This window comes from Pleurodeles waltl, chromosome 1_2, assembly GCF_031143425.1.
Source record: "Pleurodeles waltl isolate 20211129_DDA chromosome 1_2, aPleWal1.hap1.20221129, whole genome shotgun sequence".
NCBI classification, from domain to species: domain Eukaryota; kingdom Metazoa; phylum Chordata; class Amphibia; order Caudata; family Salamandridae; genus Pleurodeles; species Pleurodeles waltl.
The window spans coordinates 161,959,326-161,986,930 of NC_090437.1; the positions used below are offsets into that span (position 1 = coordinate 161,959,326).

At 44.0% G+C, this 27,605-nt stretch overlaps 1 protein-coding gene across 2 annotated transcripts in view; it reads right to left on the reverse strand.

Annotated features, from left to right (window-relative positions):
• ERI1 (exoribonuclease 1) overlaps positions 1–27,605 on the reverse strand; it is a 154,196-nt gene that overhangs the window by 79,499 nt on the left and 47,092 nt on the right. The window contains exons 2-3 of one of the 2 annotated variants that reach the window (XM_069236875.1): positions 21,457–21,623; positions 3,814–3,861 (exon numbers count right to left, since the gene is read on the reverse strand). In XM_069236875.1, the coding sequence (XP_069092976.1) occupies positions 3,814–3,861; positions 21,457–21,623 (215 nt within the window). The remainder of the gene's footprint in view (positions 1–3,813; positions 3,862–21,456; positions 21,624–27,605) is intronic. The other variant, XM_069236876.1, reaches the window with a different exon arrangement.

The following is a 27,605-nucleotide window of genomic DNA, read 5'->3' on the forward strand; positions in this document are numbered from 1 at the left end:
TTCATTTTAAATTGCACACAGTTTCCAAACGCGCGGCTCTCAGAACACCGCTACGGCCTCTTGTGCACCTCACACGAGGAGATAGGAGCACACGCTGCGAGATTCCTTGTTCCTTTTCAAATTCGCACACAGATTCAACTGTGCTCTCGAGCCGCTGCTGCGACACAGCTGGCACGCGCTGTTGAAATCACTACCACAAACACGGCTTGAGCCACCACCATGGGACATTCGTAAAAAAATAAATACAGCAAAACACCTTCTGTCTTCAGAACCTGCAGTTTTACGGCACACCAACCAACAGCGCCACTCGCCAGAGTTGTAAATCGGCACTTCAAGTTGCCGAAATTAGGGAGGGAACAAAAACTGCAGTATCACCGTTCTTGTATCAACGCTGTCAGTGTAGCACTGAAGTACTTGTAATATCAGTGCCTTGTAATATCAGTGCAGCGCTTCTTCCCAACAGCACGGAATCGGCTCAGTCGTTAGTACATTACACACCAGGTTCAGTTGATGCTGTAGACCCTCGTCGCCACTGTTACAAGTCAGTCCATGAATCCAAGACTTGTTTGATAAAGTCTTTATGGTACAACATCCACGACAGTGCAAGCTGCTTAGTCGCTGCTTCCTTCCACTCCCAACCGTCCCTCAAGAATCCTCGGTCATCTCCCTTCTATTCTCTGACATCACTGGATCCAATGATGTCAGAGACCAGCCAAGTCCACAACACATTGCTCTTTGTATGTGATATGTTGAGATCTGCTAAAAGGTGCACCAAAGGGTCATCTGGACAAGATGATGGGATAAAGGACTAGTTGAACAGTAGAAATGGGAGTAGTCCCACTGAAGAGAGAGTGTGTATCTAATCTATGGTATAGAGCGAGTAGCTCTAGAGAACAGTGGTGGTGGTACAGGGAAGACAGGCAGGAGCACTGGGATCTGAAGCACTATCTCTTGAGAGCAATCAATGTATGTGTGTGAGAAAGAGGATCTATGGTCCAGGCGCATAACAAAGAAATGTAAACATGAATCCCAAGTCTGTTGTACTTAACAGATTAAGGTCAAGAGTGGAATACAAAGTAAATCAATGAAGTGAGGGAGTTGGTGCTTGTGCCCAGTCTCCTCCCTATCCATTTTCCTACATCACTGCACCACAAGAATAAAAGGACAGCAAGAACAACAGGGACGAAAAGGTACTTGATAGTTTAGGCTTCATGATGCTAGCTGATAAAGCTGAGGTTACAATAGTAGGTGTACCCAGAAATTAGATAATGTCAGTAGGACTGCTGGAGGGAGGCGCTCAAGGAGGTAACATGTGAGAGGCAGGATGAGATGCAGACTACTGTGAACTGGTCTGGACTGACATTCTGTTCAATCCCAGGTAGGGGTAAGGATCAACAAGAATGTGGTCCTCCTTTCACCCGAGAAAGTTTGAAACGAAGTGCATAGAAACTGTTGAGGGGAAGGACTCAAAAAGGGGAATAGGCCTCCCCTCAATCTAGTGACCTGGATGATGAAGATCCCTTCTTCCCAGCCCCAAATAATGTCCTCTGCTTGAGAGACAACCCAGGACCCGGGGTACGTTTACCGTTGATGGTACTTGGACCCTTTCTAATTCAATGAGCATTAAGAAACAGTTTTATAAAATTCGAGGAACCCAGGAGTTGCTAAGTTTGATTGAAGTGTATCAGGGATGTGGAATTCCTATCGCCCAACACCCGGGACATATTGTTTGGGGTCAAGGACAACAAGTTTTCGTGTTTATTTTATCCTTGCAGCACAAATCCTTGGGCTGCCAGTTTACAGAGAAGGGACTATCTGTAGTTGAGGTAATGTGTGTGTCCATATGTTAATGCTGTTTGAACTTGTATTTATGGTTCATTAATGAAAAGCCTTCAATATTAGGGGGAGTGCTTTAAATAAACGTTTTAAGGTCATACTGCACTAACGACTGTGGTTCCGGTAAAAATTTTTTTAAAAAATATAAAAAAAATAAAGGAAAAAGGTATACACACATTTGTAAAGTTTAACAATATGAGGCTAAGTATAATGCTCCCAGAACGCTCTCTGCTTCGATGTAAATGTTTTCAGAAGCTTGTAAGCAACAGTGAGGATTCTTTGCTTTCAAAATAAAATGTTCAGAAAAAAAATGCAGGTAGGAATTTTTTTTTTTTGCTACTATGAAATTTTAAGTGCTATTTCTTTGAAGCGTCATTTGGTAAATGCGTTGATGCATGCTAGTATTTGCAAAAAATATTCCTAATGGAAAATCAATGTAGCCATTTTCATCAAGATTATGGGAAGCATGAAAACAAGCAAGCAATGGAAAAGCCAACCGATCCGAAATTTTTTGTGAGTCTTTTGGTTTTGTCAATGCATGTCTTATTTTGACATGGAGTTTGCAACACTTTATTGTTTTGGGAGCTGCCAAACCCTTACCATTGTAACAAACACTGGCAAAAAGAATAAAACGTTTTTGGGCTCAAAAAGCACACATTGCCACCAGTGGCATAACAAAGGCCCCACAGCCTCCCTCCAGAAGGCCCATTCAGCACAGCACCTGCCCTGAGTGAGTCTGGAGAGGGGGTGTTGGGGGGGGGGCGGGGGGGGGGAGAGGGGGGCGCCCATGCTCTTTGCAGGGGAGCCCCCTCCAGTTTCATCACACCACTGATTGCCACAGTAGTTCCGGGCACTGAACAAAACTACTTTGTGTGCCAATATGCTCCGTGATGAAGAGAAGAATGCGATCACTCCCAGTAAAGCGAGCTGATAGATAGAGAAACAGAAGTTTAATAAAATCAAAATGTCTTTGTTAACGCCGGGCTTAATAAGGGACCCAATTCCTAAAGAAATTCACAAATGTGTCCCCATGGTTTATGTCTTTGAATTAGATTTGTGGCTTTCTTGAATTCTCAAGAACTTACAGAGGTAGACCAGGAAATCGTATGGATGTGTAGATTTGCTCATGTGAAAATCTATTGAGCATATACAAGTTCACTTTCCCTCCAACCACTTTTTTCCCCAACCCTGGAAGAACTCCTACTTCTGCCATCGTCAGGAGTACATTTCAAACCTTTCTTACTATGGGAAAAGGTTACAGAAAAGCTGGTGAAAATCATTAAAACATGCAAGTTAGTAGGTTTGCAGACTCAAAGCCATTCAAGCCCTGGAACTATTGCTTACTGCTTCCTCCAGCCCCAGTATGGAGATCTCCGGAAAGGTAGCAAGGAAATTGCTATAGTATGGATTGAAATTGCAAGTATACAAGCCCTACTATAGTAGTAGCCCTGACATAATCAGAGGGCTATTAACAGAGCTCTTACATAATGAGATTGCTGCCAAAATTTGTCGCCGCACTACATGGCACCATAGGGACAAGTAGATTTTATTTTATAGGGCAAGTAGATTTAAGAAGCAACCTGTCCCATGGACAAGTAAATGTTTTATTAAATTCCACATCACTGTGTATAAACCTAACTTGGCTGATCTGAATCAACTGCTGATCTTCGATTGTGGCCAGTGAAGTAAGAGATCAATTGGTTGAGAAGGGAGGCTAGCAGCGACATGACCCCGGGGAAGATGAGGCCCTGTGTGTGGCGAAGGATGCACTGTTGAATGTGGTTACAGAAGTATGCCCACTGAAAACAAACTCGACTAAGAGTTCAAACAGATTCATCAATTTCTAAATAAGTTAGAGATTCCATAATGGAATCCATGAAGACTGACACTTAGGCCCTAAAAAAACTCTGTCTCGATCCGGCAGCCCAACAATGTTTTTAAACAAAGATGTAAAATATTCATGAAAAGCCTGATTACCCGGGAAAATTCATGGCCACCACTTGCACATCCAGCCTAATTAGGTTCCTGTAAAACAGAGACAAGTTTTAAGTAATATTAGATTAGCAATGTATTTGTCAACTGTAATTGTTTGTAAACAGTCTCACATGCTCCTTCTCTGGGCTAGATGCAGAGAAGGCTTTTGATAGAATAGACTGGTTCTTCATGGCAAAGGTCCTAGAGAAAAACAAGATTCAGATCTATAATACAGTTACATTATGGTGCTTTTAATGTGCTCCTTAACTTCACAACTTCACTGGTATCCCTTTAAAGATGTACAAGATTGGCTACCTCTCATCACACTCCTCTTTGCCTGAACTAGGATTCCCTTTGCACAGAAGATCAATTCTAACACTGGCATCCACAGAGTAGCAGTATGTTCGAACTTTTATATACTGGCCCTTTTCACTGATGATGTCCTATGCTCTCCGACAAATACTGAACACGTGTTACTAGCATTTGGCAGGAGGTATAAGACTTCATTAGAGTATCAGTCTTCAAGATCAAATAATCCAAATGAATAATTGCGAGGGATCCCATTCACCAAATTGTGTAGAATGTACACATTGCAAGTGTATCTAAATCACTTCTGGGTTGTTAGACTATGTGGGGAGTGAAACTCCTAGCCAAGTTAGAACAGCTTTATAACTTCAATGTTCCTCTTCTTTTAGATACCTTATTTAAACATCTTCATAGATAGTGTAAATTGAAGTTCTCTATATTTGAAAGGAAAGCCTGCTTGAAAATGAACTTAATCTCTTGTCTTATTATATATAACTAAAACATTACTGCTATGAGTTGCAATCAAGGTCATTAAAAGGGATTCAATGCAAACTAATAACCTTTATGTGGGAAATAAAGGTCAGATAATAATAATAAGATTAACATTATCTAAATATATTTGTAATGGGGGTTTGGCTTTACCACAAATAGAAAGATATATCCATGCAGTTCGATTGAGAACCAACCTGAATTTGACTAATCCTCAGAGTACCTAGGTACAGGTCGAATGAGAATACTCCTCAAAATGTATACATGTATTGCATTATTTCCTATCACTAGGTCAGGTGGCATGGTTCTACAACAATCCATTGTTGCTACCATGATCAGGTGTGTGGAATTTTATAAAATATCTACTTGTCGTAGCGACAAGATGCTTTAGAAATCTACTCAGTCTAACTAATATAAATTTTGATTTACTATTAAAATCACTATAAGCAATTGGTGCTTAGCTAACACACACAACCAACACATTTATTATTATAATATAAGTAGCACTTATAGTAGTTCAGAGACTAACATTGCCAACGGACTCCTATGAAAGTTCTTAGTTGTTTGCTATAGACACACAATTTCTAATTTTGTACTTTCCTTAAGTGTTTTTTCTTGTGGTTTCCTCTTCCTTCACTTGGGACACAATGCACAATTTTTGCAATTGTGAAAATAGGATTCTGTTCATTGTTATTTCCGATCTTATATGACTATACTATAAAGACTACTTACACTGAAAAGTATGTTGGCCATGTGTGTTAGTGAAGCACCTACTGCATGTAGTGATATCAGCATGTATCAAAAATTCATATAACTATGACCAAGAAGAACCACTGCTCGTTTGGATATCAGAAATCTGCTGATCCTGCAAACCAAAATCCACTTGTACTTTCTGGTTCCACGCTGTAGGTGCTAAATTGTGGCAGTGTTCTTATTCGGTCAGTGCTCTGAAAACCGCTTCACTGATTATGTTATGGCTCTTATCAGGATTTGGATTCTATCTAGGTTCTGCTTTTACCACCTTCCTCTAATTCACAAACATTGATTGTTAGTAGGCAGGAAGCAGTCCTTCGACAGTTGGAATACCTTGAGAGCTTATGCATACCAACAAACTAAAATGGTTAAGGGTATTCACCAACTCCTCTCCAACTTCTGTGCACACTGGAAAAGGTTGGAAATGTACTGCTGACGAGAAAAACTTATTCCAGGGTGAAAAGGAGTTGCAGGTAAAATTAATTTGTAACCACTCAACCAATTTTTGCGTATGCAAAAATATGCCTGTAAATTTGTACATTTGAAAATGTAATTTACAAAAGTTTGTTAGAAATGCAGTTTCCATGTTTCTAGTTTTAAAGACTTGGATCCCCACTTTATTTCCATGTTGCCTATAATTACTTTATTCAGATTCTCCATTATTCATCTTTTCGTACACTGGCATGAAACTAACATGTTTTATTAAATGATGCCTCAGAGAAGTTGTATTTAAAGCTGCACAATAGTTTAGCAAAACCTTTTTTGTCATGTGGACATTTTCTTCTGAAATCAAACAATCACCAGTCTGGCTTTCATGTTTATGTATTTTGTATATAATTCAGGAGCTTTCTAGGAGCAATATAAACAGCCTCAATTGTTAGACTTTCCAAACTATCTTTATACTGGAACCACTGTCAGTAATGCAAGATGAGTTCACAGATCACTGTACTTCCTTATAACACTCTTGATAAAAGTGAAGGCTTTAGTATTAATGAATCACACATACAAGTTTGAACAACTTCTCCAAAGGAGTTCAAATCTTGCGGTTAGTGGCACACATTCCTCTTTCACGGTCCAATGCTGTGGTACTGTAAACTGATAGATAACAGCTTTGATCTTCAGGGGAGTTGGGCCAAGTTGTCCAGTGGACAAAACAAACATAAAAACTTATTGTCCTTGAAACCCATTCGTAACATGCTTGGCAATGGACGACTGGAATTCCACATCTCTGCTTGAAATACTAGAATTTTGTGATGAGAAGAGGCAGAGGGTCTACCTTCCCCTCTCCACTGATGCATGTAATTTATAATCCAGACTTCCCCCAAGGATTACATGACAGAGGCTTTGAACACTGAGAATTTGGATCCAATCTTACCTTAAGAGACCTTTATGAAAAAGGGAAAACTCTAGCTCTTACATGTTGTCGCCAGTTCTGGCATCTGCAACAAGATGATCCCTTCAGAACTGTACGATTATTATACTGGACAGTACAGACAGAGATAAATGCAGGGGCACTACAGATTTAACAGTCACTGTGAATCTAATGAAAGTCCACTGTTCTAAAAAGGTATACATCTTATACAAATTTTTGAGGAAATTATGCTCAACTCCAAGATCCATCTATATGACCAGCTGGAAAACAGAACATGAAGTAGAGACATCCAAAGACCCCAAGCTACATATTGGGTCTGGAGCCCCAACCACAACAGGTTTCCAAAACCAAGAAAACAGATACAAAATTCTTAGAAGATGGTACTTAACATCTGAACTTCTGCGTCACTTCCACCACTTGCCGACTGCCCCGGACGAAACAGGCGCAAGAGTTCAGAGACTGGATGGCTCGCTGGAATCTGATATGTGAAGCGCCTAAGAAATGGCAGTATCCGAGAGGGCTTGTTTCACTTTACAGTATAAGACCTCTAAGTGAGACTTGACAGGTTTATGTGCACAGGAGGCGTTGTGGGTAGCGTGACATATTCCAAATATTTGGGCTGCAAACTCACGGACCGTAATCCACTCCTCTTAATCTGTATGTGGCCGTTATAACCCTCAAAACTTTAGGAGAGTACCTTCCGGATCCCACTGAGGACAGCGACAGCTGAATATTTCCATCGCAATAGCAGGAAGGCTCAGCATGTTTCCATGACGTGAGACATTCAAAGACATAACACGTGGACACTGCATGGGTCAAATGGGAGAAGTCAAGAAGGCACTAGAAGCAGAATTATTGACCCTGGAAAACAACCTTTGCAGGGTGGATATTGCCCCCCCCCCCCTCTACTGACCACTCCCCATGGCCGAAACAGGAGTCTGAACGGGAAACAAATGCAGCGATGTGAGAGAAATTGAGAGTTGTGACATTTCTAGACTACCAAGCTACTAGCTATTTCGAGGGGGTTAAAGTAGCGAGACTATTAGCGTGGCTATCAAGGCCAGAGGCAGGGGCCACCCTATCGCAAGCATTCATAATAAAGACGGTGAGACTATTGCAGCAAAACTTATGGAGGTGTTTGTCAGACACTATAGAGAGTTACAAGTGAAGCAACTGGAAACCCCCCAAGCATACTAGGAGGTACTTTTGAATCAGGCAAGGACCCCCAGGCAACAGATAAGGGTGGGTGGCAGTGGGGTGCATTAAAGAGTTAGTGAATAGCAAGACACTTGGTGCCGAAATTAGCAGACATGTTTTCAGGAGCACTAGACAGCACAATGCTACCAGACACCACTAGGGAGGCACTGCCAGTATTCATTCCTAAGCCCCACAATGATGCACTGGACGCAACTGCTTATAGCCGTCCATGCCCAACTTACATTATAAGATCTTGAACAAAATACTGAAGTCCTCCAACCTCATTTATTGGTACTAATTCACAGAGATCCATGAAGCTTCATCCCCCAGCACAACACCTCCCACAACATTAGACAACTGTCTAGAGTGATGGAGGACGCTCCATCTCAGTATCAGGATACAACAGTGCTCTCCATAGACGTATGTAAGTGTTTGACACGGTAAGCTGAGAATTCCTTGAAGAGGTTATGCAACGAGTGGGCCTGGGGCGAGGATGGGACACTTGGGTTACATTGCTGTATATAGGCGATCGGGCCAGAACTGGGAAATGCATATCTGACTCTTTTGCGGGCCACAAGGGCACAAGACAGGGTTGTCCACTATCCCCCATGCTCTTTGCATTAGAGGTGGCACCATTTGACTGTCTGGCGAGATCAAAGGGGTTGAGTGAGAGTATTCCCTTAGGAGGGAGAGAGGGAACACATTATCTTGCTATAGGCGGGTAATATGCTTTCATACTTAAGGGGATGCAGATAGAGACCCCCTGGAGTGTAAAACTGTTAAAATACCTGGGACAAATATCTGGCTTGTAAAACAAACTGGTCCGAGGTGTGTCTGTTCCTGATCTCTTCGGATGATCAGGTCCCAGCACGCAGGATTGCCCGCACTAGCATTCACTGGAAACACCAAGGACTCCGGTACCTAGGCACTAATGTATATCACAGCGTAACAGATGTGCATGAAGGGAACTTAGGAAATGCACTGAACAACATGATAGAGGAAGATGGCTTACCCCACACAAAAGTTTCTATGTATGGTATGATGCACAGAATAACGAGTCCGCTCTAGGGAGGATCCTCCTCTGAACTGCAGACTCCGGACCTATTGCAGACACTTCTTTCTTACTTACTTTTGGTGGAGGAACTAAATTGATATCCTGGCGTTCTAAAATTATCCTGTCCATGACCCTGCCCAAATTGGCTAGATTTATCGAGGGGTAGGATATGCAGCTCGGCAAGGAATTCCTAGACAAGGAGTGGGAACAAATGCTAGAGGAGGTATACCAAGTTTCTTGAAACACTGGATAGAGGTACAAGCAGTATAATTTTTATTTATTTATTTTACATACGATGTCCCTCACCCCTCCCCATAAACCGAACATCATGAAACGCACAGACACTATGCTATGCCCCTGCTGCACGGAGCTGGACACAGACTTCATACATATGCTATGGACTCACCTAGTTGTAGAGAGGTTTTGGACCAAAGTGCCAGAGGACATTCAGCGAACATTTGATAGACAAAATATGTTTCAATCGAAATAAGCATACTGTGCTTATACTTGCTAAGGCCAGAGAAGAGAGCTGGTAACAAATTATTGGATCTGGCTCTTGCGGTGGTCCATAAAGGCATAACAGTCTACCTCATTGTAGATGGAAGGCAGCAGAAAACTGGGCTACAGTTGAAGGTACAACTCTGCAAAGGGAAGAGCAGTCGGGGCTCTGCAAAAAGTTGATAGCAGACCTGCGACAGGAAGTGCTAACTGTCTTCCTGGGGTTTGGCAATGAAGCGGGAACATGAAAGACTACAACAAAACGATCATAGGGAAAGGTTATAGGCCCTGATGGTTAAGTCTACCTGGTTTCCCAGCACCCGATACGTATTGCGTTATTGATACTACTCTCTCTCATGTTAACAGAATCTCAGAAATATGGTACTTCAAACTATGGTCGATATATGCCATGGAAGAGCTAACTGCAATAATCTGAGATAAGATGAATACATTTGAAAAAATACGGGGCCTTTATGAACGTATGTCATGATCAAATGTGGGTGCAAGGTCATATGTCGACACTGTTTGACAAATGAGGCATGTGTTAACCTGGTAAAGCTAAAGAACATGACTGAATGTTCTTGCGTCCCTTAATAGATATAAGCAAAATCTTTATAGGCTTCGTGCATGAAGAGTTTTATGTCAATCTGTGTGTGTGTGTGCATATATATATTATTATTATTTACAGACTGATTGTACATAACATTGAACTGCTATTCATAAACTTTCCACACAAAAAACTATTTTTGCCTCTGTTCCATCATTATTCAAATAACGTTTTTTGAAAATCTTTACATTTTAAGAAAAAAATGAACCTCATGAAGTAAAAACAATGGCAAAAGACACAAATGTAATGTTACACTTTCCAGACGTGATCTAATGACTCAGATACTGATTAGGTTCATAGTCTGAGGACACAAGAGTTGTCAAGTCTTTTTCGGAGCGTGAGGGAAATGGTGGGTGGTTGCAATTTTGCAAAATAACAAAACAAAAATTCACACTTTCCACTAACTCCACAGGGTGGTACAAAACGGGAAGTGCCTCCCTGCAATGCAAGTTACATAGTTGTAAAAAGAGTTCTCTGGTGGGGAATTCCACCCAGAATAATAATCTTAAAATCATTGTCTGATACCAGGCTGAACCTTTGAAACGCAAAAATTTGCTTTCTTTCTTAAATAAACACTGTTTTCTACCGTCTGTTTTTCTGTAGTTTCACATTTAGAGAGTGTTATTTGAAAAAAAAGTGCATCAGCACTGTAGCTCCCAAGAAAAGGGTTTCTGCTCCTTTAAAATATTTATAAAGATTATAGCGAGGGAGGTTTCCATCAGAACGAGAAAATCAACATGCAGTCATATTTAGGTCGAGCACGCAAGAGCTTTGACCTGTTGCAAGCATTTTGGGCTTTTAAGCACATGCATCACTTTCATTCGTTCATGGGCTTGCCTTTCAAAAATCACTTGATGTCACTGGTAAATGCTTTACATTTGTTCCGCCTTTAGGCAGTTTTAGTCACGCCTTGCAGATTGCCCCTGTTACATTGATTATTGCACGAGTGCCTATATACTTAAGCATGGGCAAACTACTTTTTTTTTTTTTTTTTTTTTTTATCTCTTCCCCTTGATGCTGCATGGCGCCAACAGCGTGAACTCGATCTGCAGTACTGAAGCGCTGGTCACATTGTTCACAGTTACCTAATCAGAGTAATTTCTTGTGGCGCTCCCCTTAAAAACACTTGAAATTGGTAAAAGCTTTACGGTAAAACAGAAATCCTGAAAGCGAAAGCAGCTCTCCCAGCACAGCGGGAGAGTCGATAATACAATATTCACTGCACTCAGGGAAACTCGACCCATAATACTTTGCAGGGCATTACTTTTACAAAACATTGATGCTTAAAACTCAGTCTGTGGTGGTCCAAGGACAATGAGATCACCACCAAAACGTTCATGACAATGTGCTCTTTCTGTCTACGCCACCACTGGTGTTCCAGACTTTGGAATAAAGCTGGCAAACGTACAACCTGACTGATGTAGCAGCCTAAAACCGTGCAGTTAAAAAATAAGGATGTTTCCTAAGAACAACTTTGTCCTAAAGGAAGACTGTAAATAGATTGTTCAGTGATGGTGTCTAGATTTCACCTGGCAGAAGTGATAGGTATTGAGAAAGCCACTTCCAAGACTATAAACTGAATGTCAAATCCATGTATTGCTCAAACAAGGATACCACATATTTAGAAATAAATCAATTACACTCCCAATAAGGTGCTTTTCAAGCTCTCTAAGAAATCACTGCGCAATGGAACCTAAAAAATACATATTTGGTGATTTGGCAATGGCAAGAAAAGAACCACACCGGTGGAAAGATGTGGCAGGACGCACCAAGTACAGTGCCACTGTTTACTGCCAGCATGAACAACGACTGGGATTATGCAACCTGCACCAGATACAGAGCATCTGCCATTTTTAAATAACATGTCCTGGTGTAAGAATAATTTGTTACTTTAAAAATCGCATAAAGTCTACAGGAAGATCTTGAGCAAGTCAGGTGCCAGACTACCAAATAGGGAGCTCAGTTTGTGGTATAACCTACAAGGAAGACAGATGTAAAAGGGGGCAGATCAAACAATATACTCGAAATAAGTAGTTACATTATACAAATGTTACATTTTTATACTACAAGTGAACTTTTAATCCTGAGCCAGTGGTGCATTTTTGTAAGTCCATGTGGAGTGAAGTGACTCGATTATAATGTCCAGGAACTAGTTGGCAAAATTATGAACTGTCATATACTGCCAGAAATGTATCCTCACATTTGCACTTAGAGTTGTTCTCAAATTACCACAATTAAGTACACCACTAAGACATATGGCTTTGTAAATTCCAACAAAACCCGAGTAGAAAGCCCAACATATTGCTGGAAAAAAGCAATTTCCTCATAAGCAAGAAGATTTATTTCCAGGATTTTGAATAAAATTTGCAGTTACTGCGAGACAGAAATTTTAATTGAATGGTCAGTCTCAAGTATTTTTTTTTTTTTTAACAGAAGGTGAGCAGAGATATGCTCTGCCTAAACAAAGTTTAACAATAGTTTAGAGGTACACAGTATTTCCAAAGTCCCAAAATCAGACCGAATAGGGCAACCTAAGGCCAACGTATATTGGCACTTAGTAGCTCAAAAGTACAGCCGGATGTTGGGACACAAAACCCTACTATCTCCTGTAGTTCAGAAGAGCTTCAAGCGTTAACTGTCTGATTTATGCTTTGTCCAAATACACAATGATGTTCAAGACTGCAAACACTAAAACAGCATTTCTTGAATAGGGTGTGAACAAGTAAGAAGGCCGGTTAGACAAACCCGCGAGCAAACTTAAAATCCTGAGACATCCTGGCCTAAGGGGGAGTGAAGGTCCCCAGCAGACTGTGAGCAGGTGCTTTCCACCTCTGACACGGGAGTCAGTGCAGCTGGTGAAATCCTTGGCAGTGGGCCCGGTGGAGGGTGGGCATTAACCAAGGCCTTACTGTGTGGCCTGTGGTGATTTGGCAGTGCATCAGAGGTCGAGCCGGGCCTCAAAAGGTGTCTGAGCCAAGGCCAGGAAGTGATCGCCTATGCCTGTAACCAGCCTTGCGCTGGCCTCTCTGGCTGTCACGGTGACTCCTGCCAGGTGGGTTGTTGAAGCGTCGCCACTTGCATACAGAGGCCCTGGGGAGTGGCAGCAGATCGGGGGCTAGTTCAAGCCTTGCTGCCCTGTGGGACAGGTGGAAGGCCGCCCAGACACAGTGCAGGAAGCACTGAGGTCCACAGAGGGGCCGAGAAGGCGCAGTGCTGAAGTGATGGTGGTCCAGTCCCCCATGCAGTTAAACAGCTGGGAGCCGGGGGCTCCACTGTCCCTAGTGCCTCCTCCGGGTTCGGAGAGGTGGAAGCACCCACTGCCTGGCCGTGCTGGCCCTTCGTGAGAAGTGCAGTGGGCCACAAGGCCAGATCTGGGCCACGCAGAGTGCGCAACAACATTTGCCTAAGCTGCATTATTCATATAGTGGGATGCCCTCCTGGAGTCTGGGGTTTGTACGAGTGAGTTCTTGGAATCGGCTTGGGGACCTGGGGGCCACTGGAGGACTGTCTTCTCGCATCCAAGACTGGTGTGGGGCCCTCACTCTCCCACTGGTGCAGAGCGCCTCGGGGAGGCTCTCTTGATGTGCTCCAGCTGAGTGGTCACTATGATGAAGGACAAACCCACCAAAACCGTGCCGACCGACATGACTGACAATTATGCCCTACCGCTGCCATCAGGGGGTGCCGTGGGAGACCATGCCAAACTGATCATTCCCGGAGAGCCAATGGCTCTTTAATGGCTAACATTCTGGCAGAAATAAAAGGTTTCGCATGGGGCCCTGCTTGTGAAGATTGACAGTGGTTGTGGAGGTGAGCCTACTCCAACCAACTTTCGTAATATTCGGAAAGAGTTTTCATTGTTGTAGGACATATTGTGGAGCACCAACAGGAGGTTGTGGCTATAAAACAGACAGTGACTGTGCTCCCCTTGCTCTCTGCACACATGGAGGACAACATTGAAGGAGCGGAGGGGTGTTCCAGGAGGAACAGCCTTCAATCTGTGGGCTTTCCTGAGAGAGCAGAAGGACATTCTTTGGAGCTGCTCTTGGAGGAATGGATCATGACTACGCTGAAGCCACTGAGACTCTCCAAGTTCTTCACTACAGAGCATGCCCTCCGAGCATTGGCTCCTGTGCCCTGACCTGGGGGTGCCAGCTCATGCTATCATAGCCCAGCTGTTTAATTTTAGAGACTGTGATGCACTCTTGCAGCATGTCAGAGTCCATAGGGCACCTCAATCTGAATGTAGGAATATTATGATCTTCCCAGACTACAAGAGTAAGGCTCAGGAACTCCATAGAGATTTTCTACCCACAAAAAAGCGCCTGTTGGAATACGAGCTACAGTACAGCCTTATGTTTCCTGAGAAATTGACAGTGCAATATGAGGGCAAAGTCTTCTTCGTTGTCACACCCAGAGGAGGCTAGTGATTGGCTTTATACACTGGGTGCAGTGAATCGGAAGCCACCCTTAAACCACAAAACAGATGGTGATGGTGCGGATTCTGAGGCCCATGTTGGGGCAAGCCAGACTGGAAAAACTCCTCTGATGTCAAGTTAGAGGACTCCAGTTATGTGCCAGATACCCATGAACCGTTTAGGACCCACAGGAGGCTCCATGATCAAATGAGCTAAAGCACCTATATGGGCTAGTGTGTACATTCAAAGTTTAATTGGTGGCTCCTTCTCTTGTCATGTATATCAACATACATATTTTTGCAGCTCGTTCTCTTGCATAGATGTCGTTTTGCGGAGGACTGATCCTTCCATCCCCAGGGATGGGGTAGTGGGGCTGCTGTTGTGTGATTTGCTTGGTTTCTCCTTTTACAGCTTCTGTGGGCTCCTTGATTTCAACAGGCAGTGGGGCTGGAGAAGGCCAAGGTCCCAAACATGTAGTTTGAGTGCCTTTGGCCTCACCGCCACAGTGGGATGTTCGGCCCTCAGTTCAATGCAGATTAAGTAGTTGAGGCTTTTGCCTTTCGGGGGAGGGGTTGGGGCAGCGGTTGCTCATTGTTGGCCTGGTTGTTCCGGCTGGTGCTGTTTAGACTCACTGCCTCTGGGGTTATGGGGGAGTTCTCTGTGACTTATTTGTTGTGGTATGTTGGGACTGTAGTGTGATTGAGCCTGCTCTACCATTCTCGATTGGGGAGAGTGGTGTTGTGCTTGAGTGAGGGTGCAAGGATGTGCTGCATGAGTGGTGCGCAATGGGACACAAGCATACGGCTTTGATTGTAAAAATGGCCAATGCCTGGAAATCGTTAACCTGGAATGCATGAGGTCTGTGACAACCCACCAAAAGGCACAGGGTATACTCTTTTCTCAGGCACTATGGGATCTTGTGCCATTTTTGCACGAGACCCATACCTGGGGGGAATGAGTTGCACAGGTGAGGCAGAGATGGAGAGGACAAATATTTGATACCTCCTACTCTAGCTATGCGAGAGGGACATTTATTTGGGTCGTGCCAGAAGCCTCTTTTGAGGCGAAGGGTGTGAAACTAGACTATGAAGGGAAATAAGTGATAGTCTAAGGTGCGCTTGATGTTAGGGATATCCGTTTTGTTAATGTCTATGAGCCCAACATGGATGATTCTTGTTCTTTTGGGACAGTGTTCAGTGAGAAACTGGGGAGCTCCTGGGTCCAGTGGTAGTGGTGGCTAGTGATCCTTTCAGTAACATGTATTCCTCCTTTGTCCCAGCCACAGGCACTAATAGCTGGTTGGACTATTGCTTAATGTCCAGTGTCTTAGTCTAGACCATAGTCAACGTTTTCTATTTGGCAGATCGTACCTCCTTGTTGATATAATTTCAAATGAGTAGAACAGCGCCTAGGGGTGCCTCTATGGAGGATGCGAGTTGAGGCATTTATCAGACCCGATATTTGCGCATGTGGTGGCTGAGTTGCTGGATCATTATTTTGAAGAAAACCGGGGTAGTACAAACGTCAGGGCCACTGAACAGGAATGCCATGAAGATACTACTGCCCGACTGTGACATATTGCATGGAACAGCAGCTTGCTCGGTCACTAGATGACCAGGAGAATAAACTTGGGGTACTGTAGGAGAATATGGTTGCACAGCCACAGCAGCTAGCTGAGTGAAAGGAGTGTCAGCGAGATTTGATGGAAACATTGAATCACTTTGATAGTTTTGTCCGTACCAGCTATAGACAGAGTCTCCATATGGAGAGAGACAAAGATGATAGAATGCTTGCCACGCTTCTCTACAGTGAAAAGAGATGCTCCCCTCCTCCAACATGTGAAAGTCCCAAATGTGCAAAAGTGGGAGGTATTCTCCAAACAACAAATCACTGAGGACTTTGCCGTGCACCTTCAAAAGGAATATGCAGCGCCTGCTGATTCACTGGCAGGGGGGCCTACTTTGCAGATCAACACTTGGGCTCCCTTTTGGGAGCCGATAAGGATAAACTGGACGCACCTACAATGAGGAAATAGTGGTTGGCATTCCAGCACCAATGACAGCTAATAGTAACGGTTGTATGTATGCCTTTTTCAGGTCTACAGGAAAAGTTCCTGTAGTTAAAGAGTTGTTGATGATTCTTCTAACAGGTGTGGCAGCAGAAGTAGATGGAAGAATGTTCTTGAAGATTTGTGGTGGGCAAGGGTCAGAAGGGCAACCGGAAGGTCTGCTTGCTTTGACCAAATCCATAAATTCACCTTGGGATATTTGTTTGAAGGACTGTAGCGGTTGGGTTGGTTTATTCTTAGAGGGTATTTTAGGAAAGGGGTGGTGCTGATGGTTTTCAGCTGTTTTAAATACGAGTCCAATGTGTCTGCCTTGGTTGTGTAGTGAGTTGCCAATTTGTTTGTGAAATCTTGAGTAGTGGGATGACCTCCTTCCATACATGTAGGTTTTCGAAATTCATTGAGAATGTTATAAAATTCCTTGGTTGTAGATTGAGCATTTTGAATTCTGCCTGAGTAGTACCCTTTTTTAGCTTTTTTGATTGATGATTTGTATATTCTGTTAAGTTTGTGTAACTGCAGTTTGTCTTGACAGTTTTGAGCCAGGTCCCTTGCAACTTTCTGATTTGTTGCTTTATCTTTTTAAGTTCTGTGTTTCTTCAAGGTGTCGGTTTTCTTTAGTCATGCATGCTCCTCTGTTGCAGGATGAAGAATATGCTCTGGTGCTGCTTGACATAGAACAAGCTTTTGACTCCCTGTTGTCAGACTTTCTGTGGCTGGTCTTGTGGAAAGTGGGCATAGGGGAGCGCTACATAAAATGGGTGCAGTTGTAGTACAATGCCCCAGTTACACGAGTGGGTGGGACAAGGCAGGGCTGCCGATTGTTGCCCCTGCCTTTTACGTGGGAAATATAGCCCCAGATTTGTTGGTTGTATCCTGCATTGCAGGAGTGGGGAGTTCAAGTAGGGGTGACCACGTATGATACCTTTGTTTACCTGCAGCAGCCAATGTACTCGGTCCCTATCATGCTGGCTGTATTGTCTGAGTTCGGCCAAGTGTCTGGGTTGAATGTTAAACAAACCAAAACAAAACTGTTCCTGTTGAAGGCGTTGGCAGGTAGACAATTACAGGACCCCCCCCCCCCCCAGCTCATAAAGCAGCAGCATTCAAGGCTTTAAATATAGGCAGAGTGGTCGAGGGGCTCAGGCCCATGGTGAAGTCTTGGAATACGCTCCGGTTGTCCTTGATGAGCAAGCTGGAGTTAGTGAAAGTGATTGTTCTTTTACAATGCTTGTAGGTCTTCCAGGAAGCTCGAGATCCCTAGGAAATATTTTGTAGAACTGGATAGACTGCTGGTTGAGCTCCTATGGGCCTCGGCGAGGAAGAGGGTTAGTCTTGCAACTCTTAATGGTCCATGGAGGAAGGTGGGGTTAGAAATGCCCTGTCTGGATCTATATTATTTGAGGCTCAATTACAACATGTGGTGCTCTGGTTTGACGACAGCAAAAAATGGGGGAGGAGTACCTGCAAGGGTGTCACTCTGCCTAAACTCGTAAATCTTGGGAGCCGGGGTTCCGGAGGCTGTGCCATTTGTGCCCCATCAAGTGTGCAGAGCCTAGGAGAGTGCCCTGGCAGGTCCCATGTAGAGCTCCGTATGCCCTGTATTTGTGTGGCTGGATGCTGTGCCCGTTTGCACTCATTGCACGAACAAAGTCAGTTGACAAATGGCATGAAGGTGGATGTGACACCTTGTGAGACTTATACCCCAACAATAGATTTATCACATTGCCAGATGCAGTAGAATCGTTTGCCTTAGGGACTGGTCAGTTCTTACAATTTTCTAAGATGGCGGCAAAGTCCTGTGGAATATGGCCCTCCTTCCCTGATGCCCCCCCAGGAATCTCAAACTTTGAGAACCTTACTGAATAGGGCTGGGGGCCAGAAACTGATCATGCATGTTTATGGAGCTCTGTGGGAGGACTTAACTCTGGGATCTTGCAGATTCGGGGGGCCCCTTTCACCTAGAGATTGGGAGGGAATACATGACGGGATAAGGGAGCATCTGTGAATTTGAGGTTCTAACAGATCCAGTATAATGTCGTCCATCAGGAATAACCCACCCCAACCACGCTGAATACCATTTACCCAGCACGTTCCTTCTCCTGTCCCCGCTGTGCCTGACAGGAGGTGGACTTTATCCATATGATATGGGAGTGCCCCGATTTGGATAGCTGCTGGTGCACCATTTTGGAGTCCCTGAAAGCAGTCAAGGGGTCATACATTCCCAGAGATGCTACTGACCCGAAAGACAAAAAAGTTTAGTTGGAGGCCTATCCTCTTGGATTTGGTACTTGCAAAGCAGAGGACAGCAATCAGGGTGTTGTCTCCTGTGGCCCCGAAAGTGTCTGCATAGCTGCGAGATACGGCTGAGTAGGCAGTGACCAAATAGAGACATATGTGATGAACACGTAGGGACAACAAACTGACGGATGAATTGCAGGCCTGCTGAGCTCCTGGAGCCCCCCGGATTCCCTGCCCTCGTGACCTGAGAGTGGTTGGTTTTAGGAGGGGCAATAGCGGGGGCGGTAGATTAGATGTGCGATTAAGGGTCTGTGCTTTATGAGTGCCGCTTCTGTTTTTGATTATTTGGAATTGCATCCTTGACTCAGCTCTTGCTTTGAGCCACTTTTCCTTGTGCTATTCATGCCAATGCTATGTGTCGGAGTGGAGCAGCCTGGGTAGCGTGGGTGGCTGGGTTTGTTTTTTTGCATCTCTATTTGTAATCAATTCAGTGATGTGACATCCATGTCATATTTAAATGCCAATGCAAATGTATACTATAAAAAAGCATTTACTGGGTTCATTGATCAGGAAGGCTTGAAAATGAACACTGAACCAAACCCAGCAAGGCCTCCATATTTATTTGTATATTAACCTAGCAATTACAATGAAGTTTAACCCTATCATAAACTGAAACATCTATTCATCACTGGAAGGACAGGATGTTAATCCACCTCAAACATTTAAAAAAAAAATATCACCTCTGACTTGGATACTCAGATATTGGAAGTGGGTGGTGTTAACCTATTCCTGTTCACAGCCATTCCAGTATAAACATCCAGGTAGAGAAATGATCTCTTCAGCAAGTAGCGAATTGATTGTGACACGCCTTACCTTGGTGTTTGTTCGACTGAGTCCAAGGATAGCAGACATCCTTGTCATGATGAACACATTACTACAACCAGGTTCTCTCTATAGTATTGCCTACCTTCCCATTAACTACTGCCTTTACGGCAAGCTGAGTTTTTCGCAGCGGAATCCATGCTATAAACTGAAATTAAATACCAAATCTACCCAGACTCTCCCAAAGGAAGTTCCTAGAGGCAGTCAAACGTCCTCCAAGTCCACACGGGCGATACTGAATACAGTATCTTTATACAAAATACAAAAAAGAAAAAACAACAACTATCTTTGTGTGCACAAAAATATCATGGCCTGGACTAGATATTTTCTAGTGTTTTATTTACGAACATCCTAGCAAGCTTAACAATCCTGTCCTTCTTGAGTTTCGAAAACAGTTTGACCTACCATCTCAGGGAGAGAGATAGCGGGGAAATCACAATGGGTGCCTGAGGCCAGCACATGCTCTTACCCTGTGACCATTCACAAAGTTCTCCACATGGAGGCTGGGCTATTATCCTCCCACAAGCAGAAGAAAGGAAACGACTACCGAATCCATGATTCCCTTTTATAGGCCATTTCAAAATGTCACCACTGGTAAGTGTCTTACTCAACTGACTCAGAACTCGCCTGCCTCCACCATTATAAATGACTTCACTTGGACCAAAAGTTTTAGGGGGGGGTTGAAGGGCATTTGTGCACCACCACAGTCACTTAATCAGAGTAACGGACTAAAAAAAATCCTAAGAATATATTCACGGCAAGATTGTGTGCGCTTCACCAATCAAATGAAAAACATATAATAATTTCTCACATACTAAGTATCAGTGGTGTAACAAAGGCCCCACAGCCTCCGAGCCCCCCCAACCCCCCCTCCGCACAGCACAGCACAGCACCCTAGCCTGAGAGCTTCTGAGTGAGTCCTGAGGGGGTCCCTCTATGTTCTTTGGAGGGGGCCCCCCTCCAGTTTCATCAGGCCCCTGCGGAATATGACCCATAATATGTGAGGAACTGTGACAGGAGACGGAGAAGTGAGTTATGGTATAATATGAGTGAACTATTTCTATCATGAAAACAAAAGGATTGTATGGTTCTCTGTAAGTCAGCGCGACTGAACCGAATAGGCTGTACCAGGAGTTGTGCTTCTGATTTTCCTCACAGCAGTTAATGTACACAAACTTATTTTTTTTTTATTTATTTTTTAATAACAAATAAAATAAAGATTCAAGCAAATAAAAATGGAAACAAAAGGGGATGTTTTGCAGTGGACACTGATTTTAAACTGTGAAAAATGACCCTTGCCTTTTGACAGCATATTTGGAGAAGATAACGGTACTGAAACTGACTGATTTTCTTCTAAACGTAATCGGAATGCTTTCCTTGTAAACATTCACTCTCCCAAAAAGGAAAACGCAGCAAGTGAAATTGTCCATAAGAACCTAAGAGGTGGAGATATTTAGGATACGAGTGAACGGACAGCATTTTGGAATGGGGGGTGGGAGGACACAGTAAAAGCGAGTGAGTGTGCGTCTCATTTGCTTCCTTAGAGCCAACACAGCCAAAGGCAGGAAGTGCTGAAGTCATGGGTACAATGTCAAAGTTGCATCCCTTTAAAAAATAAGGCACAGACAACAACTAAAATCTGACATGTTTCCTGAGGTACAATGAAAAGAACAAATCCCTAGTAATTACCATACTGCCAAACAGGCAGCTTAAACCAATTCAACAATCTGTAGAAGTTCTGAATGTTTTTCCACTCGGTCTTACCTGGGGTCTAGCTTGACTTCTATAAGCTTAGCTTTCAGCTCCTCTTTACTCATTCTGTTAATGCAGCCATTAGCAGCAGCTATTTCTTTGTACACTGGATTACTGTAACAGCCTCCATTGGCAGTAATGCACTTGTCCTTTTCTTCCTGGCAATCCAATTTAAAATTCTGACAAAAAGCACAGAAAAAAAATACATGAAAAAACGTCAGTCTTCAATTCACCACATAATGGTCATTAACAGAACACAAAGAAACAGGTAGCAAGTCGCACATGAGAAATGTCAAAGCCTGGTGCCTTGCCCACTATAAAATTGAGAGGCTTTAACACATAGGATAATGTGTGCCTTTGCCCTCAATGCTTCTCACGAACAGGGAGAGACATTTCGCGGTTCAACGAAAATCTAATGAATGTCAGAATTTGGTAAATGTATGTAGGTTTTTTACTGACCCAACAAACCCTGACCCCTGAAGAGTTGATCTTAGTCTTACTCCAGGTTTACTAGTAGCAAAAGGAGAGTATGTCTCTCAAGCCAAACATTTTAGGAATCAAATGAACTTCTCAGGAGCATATTTAAGGTGAGCGCAACTACCTTTTAACTTAGTTTCATTAATTACAAACAGGAACATTTCTACTCACATAAGCAATATGTTTGAAACTCATTTTAAGACCAACTCACTCACCATCCATCATGCTCTCAGCACCATCTCATGGCATCCATCAACCCAACTTAATTATCAATGCTCTGTAGAACTTGGTACACTGTTTTTCTTTTTTTCAATAAATCACACTAGCAAGTTTAAAATATGCAATAAGGACGTACAATTAGCTTCTCTTTGTGACAGGAAGTGTCCTCCCTTTCTAATTTTTAAGATCGCTTAGTTGAATTACATTCACATGGAGCCATATTATTAAAAGTGTCCTGGGAATAACAGGCATCTGTGCCCAATTTTTGCACCACTGGGTCATTTTGGTATTACAGAAGGGGTCGTAGATTCTTGAGAGGACCCTTCTGTAATTGGTCATCATTTCAAGGAGGCATTTCCTCATTTGCACAGAGGCTTGTCCCCCAGACAAGTGATGGGATCCTTTGACTCTGCGCCACACATCCGGTGTGTCCTGATGGTGTCCCTTGAAAGACGGGCTATGGGGTCCTTTAGACCACTCGCAAACATCCCCCTGCTAGCGAGTGCAGTCACAACTGCACCCACCCACAGGGGTATCTCTGCACATCCCCAGCACAGAATGCAAGCAAGGTTGCTGCCTACACTCTAAAAGTTGGGACAGTTGCTTATAACATTCGGGTCCTCCTTTCACTAAAAGGGGGTGTAGGAAAGTACCATCTTGCCTGACATGTTACCCCCATATTTCCCTATATATATGTTGTTTTAGTCTATGTGTCACTGGGACCCTGCCAGGCAGGGCCCCAGTACTCATAAGTATGTGCCCTGTATGTGTTCCCTGTGTGATGCCTAACTGTCTCACTGAGGCTCTGCTAACCAGAACCTCAGTGGTTATGCTCTCTCTGCTTTCCAAATTTGTCACTAACAGGCTAGTGACCAATTTCACCAATTCACATTGGCATACTGGTACACCCATATAATTCCCTAGTATATGGTACTAAGGTACCCAGGGTATTGGGGTTCCAGGAGATCCCTATGGGCTGCAGCATCTCTTTTGCCACCCATAGGGAGCTCTGACAATTCTTACACAGGCCTGCCAGTGCAGCCTGAGTGAAATAACGCCCAAGTTATTTCACAGCCATTTACCACTGCACTTAAGTAACTTATAAGTCACCTATATGTCTAACCTTCGCCTGGTGAAGGTTGGGTGCAAAGTTACTTAGTGTGTGGGCACCCTGGCACTAGCCAAGGTGCCCCCACATCGTTCAGGGCAAATTCCCCGGACTTTGAGTGCGGGGACACCATTACACGTGTGCACTGTACATAGGTCACTACCTATGTACAGCGCCACAATGGATACTCCGAACATGGCCATGTAACATGTCTAAGATCATGGAACTGTCATCCCAATGCCATTCTGGCATTGGGGGGACATTACCATGATCCCCCGGGTCTCTAGCACAGAACCCGGGTACTGCCAAACTGCCTTTCCGGGGTCTCCACTGCAGCTGCTGCCAACCCCTCAGACAGGTTTCTGCCCTTCTGGGGTCCAGGCAGCCCTGGCCCAGGAAGGCAGAACAAAGGACTTCCTCTGAGAGAGGGTGTAACACCCTCTCCCTTTGGAAATAGGTGTGAAGGCTGGGGAGGAGTAGCCGCCTCCCCCAGCCTCTGGAAATGCTTTGATGGGCACAGATGGTGCCCATCTCTGCATAAGCCAGTCTACACCGGTTTAGGGATCCCCCAGCCCTGCTCTGGTGCAAAACTAGACAAAGGAAAGGTGAGTGACCACTCCCCTGACCTGCACCTCCCAGGGGAGGTGCCCAGATCTCCTCCAGCAGGTGACGTCAGAGGCTCCTTCTGATAGGCTCTTACCTCTCTTGGTAGCCAATCCTCCTTCCTAGGTAGCCAAACCTCCTTTTCTGGCTATTTAGGGTCTCTGCTTTGGGGAATTCTTCAGATAACGAATGCAAGAGCTCACCAGAGTTCCTCTGCATCTCCCTCTTCACCTTCTGCCAAAGGATCGACCGCTGACTGCTCAGGACGCCTGCAAAACCGCAACAAAGTAGCAAGACGACTACTAGCAACCTTGTATCGCTTCACCCTGCTGGCTTTCTCGACTGTTTCCAGGTGGTGCATGCTCTGGGGGTAGCCTGCCTCCTCTCTGCACCAGGAGCTCTGAAGAAATCTCCCGTGGGTCGACGGAATCTCCCCCCTGCAACCGCAGGCAACAAAAGACTGCATCACCAGTCCTCTGGGTCCCCTCTCAGCACGATGAGCGTGGTCCCTGGAACTCAGCAACTGTGTCCAAGTGACTCCCACAGTCCAGTGACTCTTCAGTCCAAGCTTGGTGGAGGTAAGTTCTTGCCTCCCCACGCTAGACTGCATTGCTGGGTACCGCGTGATTTGCAGCTGCTCCGGCTCCTGTGCACTCTTCCAAGATTTCCTTTGTGCACAGCCAAGCCTGGGTCCCGACACTCTAACCTGCAGTGCACAACCTTCTGAGTTGTCCTCCGGGGTCGTGGGACTCCCTTTTGTGACTTTGGGTGGACTCCGGTTCACTTTTCTTCTTAGTGCCTGTTCAGGTACTTCTGCGGGTGCTGCCTGCTTCTGTGAGGGCTCCTGACTTGCTGGGTGCCCCCTCTGTCTCCTCATCCAAGTGGCGACATCCTGGTCCCTCCTGGGCCACAGCAGCATCCAAAAACTCTAACCGCGACCCTTGCAGCTAGCAAGGCTTGTTTGCGGTCTTTCTGCGTGGAAACACCTGTGCAAGCTTCTTCACGACGTGGGACATCCATCCTCCAAAGGGGAAGTTCCTAGTCCTCTTCGTTCTTGCAGAACACCAAGCTAATTCCACCCGGTATCAGCATCCTTGCACCCTCAGCTGGCATTTCCTGGGCTCCTGCCCACTCTCGACACTGTTGCGACTCTTGGACTTGGGTCCCCTAGTCTTACAGGTGCTCAGGTCCGGAAATCCACTGTTGTTGCATTGCTGGTGTTTGTTCTTCCTGCAGAATCCCCCTATCACGACCTCTGTGCTCTCTGGGGGTAGTAGGTGCACTTCACACCTACCTTTCAGGGTCTTGGGGTGGGCTATTTTTCTAACCCTCACTGTTTTCTTACAGTCTCAGCAACCCTCTACAAGCTCACATAGGTTTGGGGTCCATTCGTAGTTCGCATTCCACTTTTGGAGTATATGGTTTGTGTTGCCCCTATACCTATGTGCTCCTATTGCAATCTACTGTAACTTTACATTGCTTGCATTACTTCCTTTTGCTATTATCTGCATAATTTTGGTTTGTGTACATATATCTTGTGTATCTAACTTATCCTCATACCGAGGGTACTCACTGAGATACTTTTGGCATATTGTCATAAAAATAAAGTACCTTTATTTTTAGTATATCTGTGTATTGTGTTTTCTTATGATATTGTGCATATGACACCAGTGGTATAGTAGGAGCTCTATATGTCTCCTAGTTCAGCCTAAGCTGCTTTGCCATAGCTACCTTCTATCAGCCTAAGCTGCTAGAAACACCTCTTCTACAATAATAAGGGATAACTTGGCACAAGGTGTAAGTACCTCTGGTACCCACTACAAGCCAGGCCAGCCTCCTACAAGGGGCGCAAGTTTGAGGCAGCACTGGGGGAAGAGAATTCATTATGATATGCACAGTGGCACGGACTTCATCCGGTGTACTCAGTTAAAGGTGTGCTCTCTCACATACCAGGTCAGTGTACCCAGTCAGTGATACAGGTCTTGATTTGCCTATGTAACAGGACTGCAATGGGTATTCATTAAATAATTTCAGACACAAATATTTTTGAGAATGATGAGACGTAGGATGGCCTGTAGAGAAATGTAATGATCGTACCCATGAAAAGCAGGCTGGACTGGGCAGACTCAGACCCACCTCCCCCTGACCTTTAAACTGCATATTCAGATTGTGTTCCAATCCTAACTTTGTCTCTCTGTACAATTTTACCTTTTTGAAGTTAAAGCACAGTTACCTTTTCAAGAAAAGGAGCTCCTTGCCACTGATTAAGGCATTACTTCACATCTAGTAACACAAAAGGATGATGGACAGAGTGCTGAAACTTTTCAAACACTCAACCCCAGTCACAGATCTCGTTTAATCCATTGTTGTTTGCTCATCACGCAACCCCAGTTTGAACCCAGCCATTTGAAAATCAGTCTTGACCCTGCTCCCCTTGGGAACAGTCCAGCCCATAATGCCAGGTCCTCCCTGGACAGGAAACAAACATCCTGGGACCGGTTTCAGGGTATCACTACTCATCAGCCAGACAGTTTGAATTCAGTGGCACAGTGAGCAATCTCACAACATTCATTGATTAAACACGATTTGCTAGTTACAAAAATAAACATCAATCCAACACTTTTACATGGTTTTATTTGTTGTCCAATACAGCACAAGAATGAGTCCATAAATGACTGGCATTGCCCTCAGCAGGAGGGATATTACACTATGAGAGCTGTCTATCCACTAAGATTAAAATGTTCGAAATTGTAGGGAAGAGACATTCATTGAAATGTCGGAGCAGAAACCTTATACCAGCTATTAGCAACACTCGGTCACTCTACTGTCTTCACTGGAGCACTGAGTCTAATGTTCTAATTAAGCATTTGACTTGCACCTTTGGGCAACAACGGTTGTAAAATCGAGCATTAATATGTTGACAGCATACGGGCTCTACCTGCTTTTATAGCCCACTGCCACGCCATTGCCCTTAATGAAGCCATTGTGACAGATTTTAAGCATCAATAATAATGAGCAGAAGCCACAGGCGATGCCAAGATAAATAACTTGTTTATTTCAATTAATACACATAATAAGGAGGTCTTGAATAAGAAAGATTCCATTTCTTTGCAGGTAGACAAACACTTTCAACTTCACTTGTTGCACAACAGTGGAATTAACTGCTCACATTCTCAATGGCTTCTAGATTGTTCTAGCACTCATATCTGAAAAAATCCTAAAAAGAAACCCCTTGTCCAGCTGAGTAGATTTCAGTTCTCTAGCCTTGGTGGGATTCCTTTTTTAATCATGGAGTCTGACAAATCTACTACAGTCCCCTAAAGCAATTGTGTTAACGGATCCATTGACTTAACACGTGGACCCTATTCACATTGTTGTATTTGGATCAATGGACCCAATTTTTGTTAACATGTGATCACTTTATTCACTAGTATCGCATTAAAAAGAGCACCAAGCACAAGATTGAAATTAGCATTGTTGCATATCTATCTTCATATATATTTAACATTCAACGAAGAGCACTGTTTATTTATTTTGTGTATTCAAATCTCTTATAGAGTGCAGCTGTCACCTAACAGGTATCTGGTGCTGTGGGAGAAATAAAAATTAAAAGGGGGAGGGGACGTGTGAAACCCCCAAAAATGAGAGAGAACTGCCACAACGGTTTGCTACCCTCAGATTATAATCATCATTGAGGAAATAACCACGTTTTAGCGCTTTTTGAAAGTGCATCAGAATAGAGAGATATCGCAAA